The sequence below is a fragment of the Lutjanus erythropterus genome, chromosome 19 (genome assembly GCF_056507025.1).
Source record: "Lutjanus erythropterus isolate fLutEry1 chromosome 19, fLutEry1.hap2, whole genome shotgun sequence".
In the NCBI taxonomy this organism is placed as follows: Eukaryota; Metazoa; Chordata; class Actinopteri; order Lutjaniformes; family Lutjanidae; genus Lutjanus; species Lutjanus erythropterus.
In genome coordinates this window covers 25,426,810-25,437,629 of record NC_139335.1, presented here as the reverse complement: position 1 = coordinate 25,437,629, position 10,820 = coordinate 25,426,810, and the positions used below count along the sequence as shown (strand labels likewise).

Genomic DNA, 10,820 nt, shown 5'->3' with positions numbered 1-10,820 from the left:
AAGATCATCTTTTTTTTTTACCTCTGTGTCACTAAGTGCCATAAATGAAATTACATTAACCTCCAGTGTATTGAGAGAACAGCAGCATCTCTCAAAACCACATCAAACCATTTTGGCTAGATACTAAGGATAAATAGGAAAATATCTTATGCTATAATTTAGTTGAACTGACCTAATATATACAATATAAAATGAAAATCTGCTCAAACTTCTTGTCACATAGGACATTTTATCAAACATTCAAACATTCCCAAAAGTGGTGCAAAAAAGCTGCATAAAAATATAGTTCGGGCACCAATGAGCAGGAGTTTGTCAAGTCTGGTCTCTGTGCTTGTAAACAACACAGCTCATGAAATGCAAAGAAATCACAGTGCTGAGCAGCCGCGATCATGAGCGCCAGGAAGAGTGACTGGAAAATGGTTGGTAAAGCACAAAGTCCTGTTACTGGAGACATTTTTTCTCTTCTCTTTTTGCAATTGAAGCTCAGTCATTAGATATGAGGTACCGCAGTGTCTGACAAAATACATTTTTAAATACAAAGCATCTTTTGTTCAAGTTGGATCAAGTTGAAATCAACAAGAGCAGCAAGACAAGGAAAGGCTTCAAAATATGACTGAGTGCAACACAGCTCAAAGTCACTTGTTTGCTCCTTAATCATCCTTTTTTTCAGCAAGAACAAGATGCATTTCCCAACTTAATTAAAGAAATACATTTTTACAACCTCTGATAAGAAGTTAAATAACTTTGGCTAATTCTTAAAAGTTTAATTTCTTTAAATCAATAAGGATACAAGTAACCCTGGCAAACAGAATACATGGAACATGACATTAGCATGTTTTCTTTTTTCAGTACTGAGAACAAGTTCCCTCAGTCACTGTCAGACCCACCTCAGCTCTCACTCTCCGACTCTCTCTAGTCGTCCACGGTGATGTTGCGGAACAAGTAGGCCATGGACTCCCCGTTGTGGATGCGGCGGATGGCCTCAGCCAATATCATGCTTACGTCCACAGTCTTGATCTTGGGACACTGTAGCTTCTGTACTTCATGGGGGACTGTGTTGGTCACTACCACCTGAATGTCGACAAAGATTGTGATTTGACTTAATGAGATGATTTCATTTTAAATTAAAAACAGCTTACTGTCTTGATGATTTCATAAAAAGGCTTATGTGGATTGATGACAGCTGCAATTTAAGAGATCTGCACTCGAGACACTGCTGTTTTATTACAACTATAGGAACATATTTACAATATATATATATTCTATATCATCATGCATATTTTATACATAATTTCTTATTTCTTTATTTTCTATTTCTTCTACAAGGCACATTCTTTTTGCATTGTCCTTAGTGCATGTATTTTGTTATATTACTGCTGTTTTGAACCTGTTAGATATTGTAGTAGATTGTAAATATTTTCAGTACTTCTTATAATTGTTTTACGCTTACATATTTTTCTTTTCTTGAGTGGGAGCATCTATAACATGACCAGTATTCCCCTGGGGAGATTCTGATTCTTATTAACCCGCACACTCATTTGTGTAACAACAAAAAAGAGATTGATAGATGCTTACAGTAGTTTGAGAATGGTTGGCACATACAGTGTCAATAATGTCTTTGTTTTCTCACTAATGCAAGGATAGTTATGAGGAAGTGAAAACTGAAACTAACATTTTACAGAAATGCAACTGCTGGATATAATGATCATTTCTTTGTTCAAGTTACAACTAATTTCAGTTAAAAAACTTCCCATTTGGAGGAAGTATTGTATTTTACATTGTCTTAATAAAGAATAGTTCCAAATAACTTCTTCAATTTGTTATTTTTTTCTTCCCTTGATACTTCTCTTTCAGCTAACTTGTTAATATTTGACAGGTACGACACAGAAGGTCTTCATTCAAACTTAACAATCACTGATTAAATTTAAAAACAAGAAGAGACGCGCATTATTGACAACAGCATGTTCGGGTGTCCTCACCTCATCGATGGCGGATTCCTCTATGAGGCGTGGAGCATCAGCAGACAGTAAGCCATGTGTGGCCATGATATAAATTTTATAGGCTCCTCTCTCTTTCAGGATCTCTGCAGCTGCAACAAAGTCGCCTACATCATCTATAATGTCATCCTGGAAGAAGAAGGAAAAAAAAGAAAAGAAAAATATAATCTGTGGCTTTAGATTTCATCACAAGTCAAATCTCTTTGGTCATTTCTCTGTCATCGGTTGTCTGCTCTCACAGTATAAACGAGCTGAACATATGACTATGTGGCCACACTAATAATAGGATAACAACAAATTCCAAAACATAATGTACTTGTTATTAAGTCATTAAATTAACTCAATACTATAATCTGTAATCAAATCTAATAGTCTAGTTGCCCAAGTTGTATTTCTAAAATAACACTGTAAGTTAAAGCTACTCAACTTCAATAGCAACTGAGCCAAAGGGAAAACCTTTGAGGGTTTGTGGGTCACAGAATATTTTGCCAATTAATGGCTACAAATAACTCTTACAGTACAGTGTTAGTAGATATATTCCTTCGAGTCCTCACAAAACCTGGCAGAAAACTAGCCATGATTTGACTTGTAGTCCCGTTTCAGGCTGTATTCTTTCATCAGAGCAATGGATTTATTGCACAGTAAACACAAAGGTTTATTACTTGTTGGATTACAGCCATCATAACATGAGCGCTGACTGAGCGAATGCCAGGTGTGGAGCAGGTGTAATCCTGCTGCAGCCAATCACAGCTCACAGGTGTTTTAAAAAGACGTATCCAAAGCCATACTGGCTCAGATCACACAGTCTGTGGTTCAGGTATCTCAGAGTAGCTTGGAGATGTTTTATTGATCATATCATATATATGTCTTATTTGCAAGCAGCCTCTTGTGGGCCATAGAAAAATTCATAAGGACCGTATTTGGCCCGCGAATTCATAGCTGAACAGGCCAGCATACTAATTATAAAATGTCAGAGCTGGTGACAATGACAACTTAAGCATGTAGGCTACAGAGACTGAATTCATAACCTCTTACCACAATGATGGCAATCCTCCCTCCCACATCTCCAACTACAGTAATGGGAGGTTTCTCCTTGGCCATCATTACTGCAAAGGAAAGCAGAACTGGTTACCTGTGAGAGCACTTTACAGAGGCTATATGAATTTCACCTAATCAAAAGTAAGTTCAGTAGATTGGGTAAAATGGGTTGAGAAAATGTGATTTAGGCAAATTTGCACCCCGAATTATGGGGTTGTTCTTGGATTATGTAAATGATTAGCAGAAGTCCTGATAGAGTAATAACATGCTGTATTAAATTCAATATGGGAATTAAAAGTTAAAAAAAAAGTTCCCCCCATTGTACCCCACCTACCCCAAGGAGATTGAACTGAAATGCCAAACTTAGTCCAGCACATGCCATGCAAAATCAAATGACAGGGTTTTCTGCCCAGGATACCCAATCAGAAGGCAACGTATAACCGCCTGAACACACACAACCTCAGGCCCAGGCTGTGGCAGGCATATGGCAGCAGTCTGCATATGAGTCAATATGCACCAGACAATCTTATTTCACACAGGACGACATTGGCTGACAAGCACTGATGAGGGTTTCTTCATATACACTTGCCAATGATCTGGAGTCAGTCCTCAGTCGAACATCACTGCTGCCAGCGACAACTTTTACATGCACACAATAATCAGACCGCATCTTGCATGCCAATCACAGGAGATGCAACAGCTGCATTTTTTAACCAATGTCACACAAGAAACATTGTAGAATTGAATCATTTACATCTAGGCAGCTTCATTTGTGATAGTGAGTATATCTGACTCTGAGCCGTCTGTCATCACAATACACTGTCAGCTATTAATGCAATTCTGTTCACTTCACTGATTACTTTGCTCCTGAGTTCTTTAAACTGTCACACCAAACGTTAAATAGGAGCATTATAAAATACGATGTTGAAGACGAAATGAAAGTGCTCCAACTTTAGACAGACTAAAATAACCCGCTCTGCACAGCAACAGCTGTTAATTAAAAAACTAAAATTACACTGGGATTGGATTCAATGTAGCAATGAAACACAACCCCAACTCCAAAAAAATAAACTGTGATGTTGCATAAAACGTAAATAAAAACAAAATACTATGATATGCAAAAACCTTGACTTATACTCAATTGAATGCAGTACAAAACCATTATATTGAATGTTCAAACTGAGTAACCATAGCTCTTAATAAATATAGACTCATTCTGAATTTGATGCCTGCAGCACATTTCAAAAAGGTTGAGACAGGAGCATGTTTACCACTGTGTTACATCACCTTTTCTTTAAACAACACTGAGAAAGTGTTTGGGAACTTAAGAAACTAACTGTTGAAGTTTTTTCAGTTAAATTCTTGTCTGGACAACAAGAAGGTCAGATTCATCAAATTCAGAATGAGTGTCAAGTTTATCAGTCTGAACATTACATATCTTGTCTTAGTACTGTATTCAGTTGAATACAAGTCATAAAGTATTTGCAAATCATTGCATTCTGGTTTTATTTATGTTTTACACAATGTCCCAACTTTTTGGAAATTGGGGTTGCACATTTTTTTGATATATAACCCATTTTTTAAAAACACAGCTGCATTTTAAGTATTGTTGTGCATGTAAATGTAGTCAAAGGGTATAAGGAAACAATCAACAGGTAAACAATCAGCCAGCCAAGCCGATTGTGAAGGAAAAAGTACAAAGAAGCAGAGAGAGGAGGAGCATGCCTTGCAGAACACTTTGCTGAATACCATGAGTCCCACGGCATCAGAAAACCTGGCAGTGTCACATTCAGACTTTTATCGCTATCAACCAAAAACAGCAAAAGCCATGTTGTTAGCAGTACACACACTCTTCAAAAAATATGTTTTTACAGCTTGCTGAAATACTGCAACAAGCTACCTGAGAAATGTTTGGTCAGATAGCTTGAACTTATGTTGTCAATAAAACCCATTAATCAACATTATGCTCTGATAAATTTAAAGAAAATTTCAACACCAGGCTGGCATCTCATTCCAGAAACTACCATGGAGATAAAAGTGGAAAACTACACTAAATATTAATGTTGATTAAATAAGTTTGGCTTTTAAGCATTGTATTATTGGTGAAGTAGCAAACTAAAACTTTGATGTAGGCTGATTTTAATGCTTTTAACGTACCAACCATTCCTTTTGTAAAGTTTCTTCTTCCCATCATTAGATGTTAGGTTTCAAAAGCATGCTTAATTGTTGTCACATGCAGTTATGACCAAATGTTAATCAGGTTTTTACGAGCGGGTTCAATATGGGTGCACCATGTGTTGATTGGCAAGATGAGTCCAGATATTTAAGTAAAAAGTAAAACAAGAAAAATGTTTGGCATGGTTCTGGTTTGATTTGTGGATTTCAAAATAAAATCAAAACACAACAAAACAGAGAGGGTTTGGCCATCTTGTAGAACTAGCTGTCTGGAATCTTAGAAAGGTGCAGTAAATATGAGAGCTGCTTATTTCAAGTTAAACAGGTCATGCGAGTAGCATATAGTATGAGGCACTGTATGGAGCGGATTAGACTGAAAAGGTTAAATGCAAATTTTCTGTGCAGTAACAATCAAGACTGTTCATTTTTCACTAATTCCCCCTCCTGAATCCAGACTGTATTTTCACAAGATGCAACACAAACCCTTTATCTACACATGCACGAATTGAGGAACCATTTGAAGAGGAATCATTTTATAGTCAGATGTAAGTTAATGTTTACGGTCGTACTTGGGAGCTCTATGCCAGGGAACGGAGCTTGTTGTTTGCCTGCTATTACCAACAAATAAACACCACGTTAACACAAATGCACAAATATTTGACATGACAAACACATGATGCCAAGACTTGGAAAATCCTCTCGCTAGGTTGACAAAAATTTTTTGTTAGTTTCACATCAAGAAATCAGTCACATTGTGAAAATTTAAGTCTTCTTAAGGGTGAAGCAGTTTGTGAATTATTGTTCCTAATGAGGATTTTTTAAGTCAAGGGTGAGAATAGAAACACAAGTAAGAATAGAAATATTTTTACTAAATAATAAAGCAAATACTGGATGCAAATACTTCGGAGTCATTTGCCAATGACACAATCATTTGATATTATTATATAATGGCCTTACCAGGAATTAACACTGTAAATATGTTGAAAACTGTATGCCAGAGTCATGTTAGTATTTCTCACCAAAAATAAATAGTTAAAAATCAAAGTATGTGCCAAGAAACAGGCAGTGACTATGGGTCTATGATTATCAAGCATGTCAATCTTTGTAAGTTAAGAGTTGCAGTTTGCGGAGGATGCAGCATGAGTAGAAGTCATATATCTATGGATTTAAAACATGCAGTAACACAAAAATTTATTTCTTGGAGGTGGTTGATGGTATGAGTGAGAAACAGCAGAATCATCAGCTCAAAACAGGTTAGCACAAATAAGAGCTGTATTAGGTCGTCGGCAGGATTTACAGTGTGAATGAAGTGAAGTTGTTAAACTAGCAGAAATTATAAGCAATTTCTTGCTGAATTTGACCATGGCGTGACAAATAAAAGGCACCTAACTGTGAGAAACAATAAACAGGGACATGTTTTCTGTACAGGTAAATTCTATCAAGTATCGCACCTACAATTCTGCAAAGAAAACCTGAAAAACACACTCTACAAAGGTGAGTGTTCTTACAAGGGAGCTCCAGTCCTGTGTGTCCAGTGGTGTTGCGTACACATGGTGGGGAGTGTCTTCCATCAGCCATGTCAGACTCTGAGCACTGAGCCTCGCCGTGAATCACAGCCAGACCCAAACGCAGGCGTTCTGCGTAGGACTGAGCCCTAGAACACAAAAATGGAGAAAAGTCAGGATGTACCTTTATCATTTTTCCTTTCATGTGTACATGTCATCTCATCCATCTGAATAAACAGATCACAAACACTGACATAAATAACATTTGCTTTTTGGAACAAACCTAATTAAACTGCTCAGTTGTGCAATAGGAATGATGGGAAATGTGGGCTATTCCTGGATTCAATACAATATTTTAACCCGCATTACAAAGACAGCTTTCAGCAAACCTGATGTGAGGTGTCTAGGCTATTAATTGCTCTATATCATCACACTATTGTTAATATAAGTGGGTATAAGTATAAGCCGGTATTTGTATAAATCGAAACATGGTAACCACTGCAGGTGAATGTATAATTTGGGCCAGATGTGTGCTCCACAGAAGAGCCTTCATTAATATAAAATATTGCCCAACAATGAACTGCAATAACCATGAGCTGTGCTTTGATTATGTGCTATCAAATACCACTACCCTCTTTGATTTTATGATGCCTAGTCATTTGAATTACTGCTGTCATTTTGATGAAAGTAATGCAAATATAGTATAATCAGTAGTAATCTGTATTTTTAAAGTAACTTGCCCAGCACTGTTCTGGCATAATGTAGTGTTTTTTTTTATTTTTTGAGCATTAAAATCAATTTTTTTGTAGATAATAAAAATGTTGTTATTCATGTATCAGTTACCTCTTAGCTGCTGATGGGGACTTTGCCACAATGATGGCATTTCTGTAATCAGGAATCTGACAGGATGAATGAAAACAGACAAAATCAGATTGAATGCTTGATTGATTTGGTTTACAGGTGGAGTTACCGGCACCTATGCTCAAACACACACACAGAGCAGACATCAAATAGAATTATCACCTCTTCTTGGATGTACTGAATCAAGAAAGGGGAGGCACGCAAGTTGTCCACTGGAAAGCTGAAAAAGCCCTGGATCTCCTTTTGATGCAAGTCCATGGTGATGATGTGTGTTAATCCTTTGGTGTACAAAGACATGAGAGTAGCTTAACACTTAACAGGTATTTTACTGTTAACAATAAGATACATTTTTCTGTGTGAACATAATGGCGAGGGATCGAGAGACTTAACAAATCAGAGGCTGACATTCCTTACCTGCTTTGGCTAACATTGATGCTAACAGCTTGCTCACTATAGAGCCCCTCTTTCTCATCTTGCACTGTTTGCTGTAAGGAAAGTAAGGAATGACTCCAATGATGTTCTTTGCACAGGAGGTCTTGAGGGCGTAGGCCATAACCAGCAGCTCCATGATGGCTGTGTTGACATCTCTGGTTGCATAAAAAGAAGAGAATAAAAAGAAAAAAATATATTATTTCATTCCTTCATCACATTAAATCAGATGTTGTTGTGCTATAAACAACTACAATTATACTTTATGACAGCACTCTACAGAAGAGTGACAACTTAAAGGAAATACAACAAAGCTTCATGTTTAAAAAAGTGCCACATGTCTGTAAGTAGCCTTTATATCCTATGTAACCTGGCTGAGCCAATATAAAACAATTATTAGACAAATAAATTAAAACAAACTCTTTACTGCTTTACTACTACTACTACTGGCCTACACCAAAATGTGACTAGTAGACTAACAAAAAGATGTCACACATTCTGCTGGCTATGATCACACATTAAAAAAAAACGTGACAGATCACACTAAGCTCAGCCACACAAGCACACAAGAGCATGGCCGTCTTCATTTTGTGCAAACAGCAAAAGAACCTACTATAGTTTCAAGCACTTGTCACATCATCATAACGCCACATTATTCAAGGATTTTCAAGGATTTCCAGCACCCATACACCCTATTTTACTCACCGTGGTATAGTCTGGATGATGAAGATAGTTTGTCCACGAACTGACTCTTTCACATCCACTCTAGTTTCTATAGTGAAGAAAAAATGAGGACACAATCAGTTAATGCAGAAAAGCTGCATCTTCTAATGACTTTTCACACCTTGTTGGTAACTGTACGCCACCACAGTGCACACAGCACTCAGTCATCAACAAATACTGACATGCATAAACAATTCAGTACTTCCTCAAACCAATTATAGTGTTAAAACTCATAATCTCCAAAATATAGTGAAGTGATACGACTGAAGTAAAATAACCAGATTTTTTTGCAAGAGTTGAGTCCTGCTGTGTATAATGCAGTGCATATCTAAATTTTATGGCCTGATAGATTGTTTAATAAATGGACAATAAAAAAAATTCTTACTTCCTCAGATTCTGGGGGAAAATATCCCATTTTGTCACACCTTTATGTGCAACACAAAAGGGTCTCTACATTGCTGTAAATTGTGATGCAACCCAAATCAACCCCTAGTCTAACAAGGGGTGGATTTGGGTTGCATCGCAACCAAAGGGCAAGGTACAGAGTTAACTCAAAGTGAAGTGTTTTGGGTTTTTTTAGCACAAAAATCCTGTCAGTTCAAAGATTGTTGATCAAGTCACACGTGTAGAAATTCACAGATTTAGTTTTTAATTTGAAGACCTCCTCCAGTAAAAATCACATTTTAAACCATGTGGGGTATGGGGTATGTGGAGAGGGCGGGGACTATCTGCATATTCATAATCCTGAAATACTAAATGAAGGCAAGTTGTAGAGCTATAGGTAAGTCAATTTTAACGTGGTATTTGAACTTATTTTGCAAAAGGAACATATCAGGCCCAATTTATTACTTCATGCAGAGCATTTTATATCGTTTACAACGTGACTTGAGGAAGACTTTAAAAACGTTATTAGTCATGTATTAAGCCAGAAATAGACTATTAGCTAAAGATCTACTTAAGTTGATTGCATTAAGGTTAAATGGATCACAGATGGAAATTTAACTTGCATAACATTGTGCTCACCTCTGTTAGACTCTTGAAAGACCACAGACTTTCCCAGTTCGACTCCCAACCGCCTGTGAAACAAGAGTAGAGCTGCACTGATTAACTGATTAAACGATTAGTTGTCAACTATTAAAGTAACCACCAACAATTTTGATAACTGGTTAATCATATTGAGTCATTTTGTCAGAAAAACACATCCAAATGCTCGGATTTCAGCTTCTCAAAGTTGAATATTTTCAAATTTCTTTGTCCTCTAGGACAGTTAACTCAACAGACAAACATGACATTTGAAGACATCATCTTAGGCTTTGGTGAAACAGTGATCAACATGTTTCACAATTTTGTGGACCAGACATCTAATTGATTAATTGAGAAAATGATCGACAATTAATTTAATTATGAAAATACTAATTAACTGCAGTCCCAAACAACATTACACCTAAATGCAGTCAATTCTGAGATATAATGATAACACTATTCTGCCATACGTTGTCTCTCAGACACAAACCACCATGAGACATTTAACACATCATTCATTCATTCATTCATTCATTCATTATCATCATCAGAGAGTGTCTTGTTAGCAGAGACAGCTGGAAGCGTTCCTCTGTGCTCATTGTCATACAAAACACGATTATGTCCCATGTTGCACAATAACCAAAAATCCAATATGCTTTGTCGTAGGGGTCAATGCTACTAAACAAAAAGAGGTTGCTTATCATGGATGCACTGATATCACAACAAATGTACAGCTGGGTGTTATTCACAAGTGAATCTACGTGGCTTGGCCTAGTGTATGAGAACAACACGGCATTTTCCTCAACTGACTAGCAGTCTGGAAATTAAAGAAACTAAACACTGTGCTTACTCTGTTATCTTCTTGGCCAGTTCTGTGCATGCTGCTGAGGAGTTTGCGGAAAAGACACGATAACCACTTTTAGCGACATTCATTGCGGCACTCCTGGTGGGGTTTTTTTTCGCAGACAGACACTGACAGCCGCAGCTGCACCTTTTTTTATTAACGTTAACTCAACACCGTGTTTATTCTTGTGACGCTGTCGTTAGCTGACTAGCTAGCTAACGTTAG

The 10,820-nt window shown here is 37.1% G+C and overlaps 1 protein-coding gene across 2 annotated transcripts; it reads right to left on the bottom strand.

Annotated features, from left to right (window-relative positions):
- Positions 1-257: 257 nt before the first annotated feature.
- Positions 258-10,758, bottom strand: LOC146309934 (phosphoribosyl pyrophosphate synthase-associated protein 1). 2 transcript variants are annotated; one of them, XM_084743708.1, is made up of 11 exons: positions 10,602-10,735; positions 9,752-9,804; positions 8,711-8,777; positions 7,991-8,163; positions 7,739-7,854; positions 7,559-7,614; positions 6,719-6,864; positions 5,780-5,821; positions 3,033-3,103; positions 1,980-2,126; positions 258-1,071 (listed from the first exon to the last, which is right to left on the bottom strand). In XM_084743708.1, the coding sequence occupies exons 1-11, from the start codon at positions 10,682-10,684 to the stop codon at positions 913-915; spliced, it is 1,113 nt and encodes a 370-aa protein (XP_084599834.1). In that variant the 5' UTR covers positions 10,685-10,735; the 3' UTR covers positions 258-912. The 2 variants fall into 2 exon arrangements, with proteins under 2 accessions (XP_084599834.1, XP_084599835.1); XM_084743709.1 differs by lacking the exon at positions 5,780-5,821 and having other exon boundaries at positions 10,602-10,758.
- Between the last annotated feature and the right edge of the window lie 62 nt (positions 10,759-10,820).

Excerpts from the sequence above, each read along its gene's own strand:
- LOC146309934 (XM_084743708.1), bottom strand. The coding sequence starts at position 10,684 with ATGAATGTCGCTAAAAGTGGTTATCGTGTCTTTTCCGCAAACTCCTCA. Across the intron at positions 9,805-10,601 it reads CTGGCCAAGAAGATAACAGA|GCGGTTGGGAGTCGAACTGG; the intron begins GTAAGCACAGTG and ends CTTGTTTCACAG. Across the intron at positions 7,855-7,990 it reads ATCAATGTTAGCCAAAGCAG|GATTAACACACATCATCACC; the intron begins GTAAGGAATGTC and ends TGTACACCAAAG.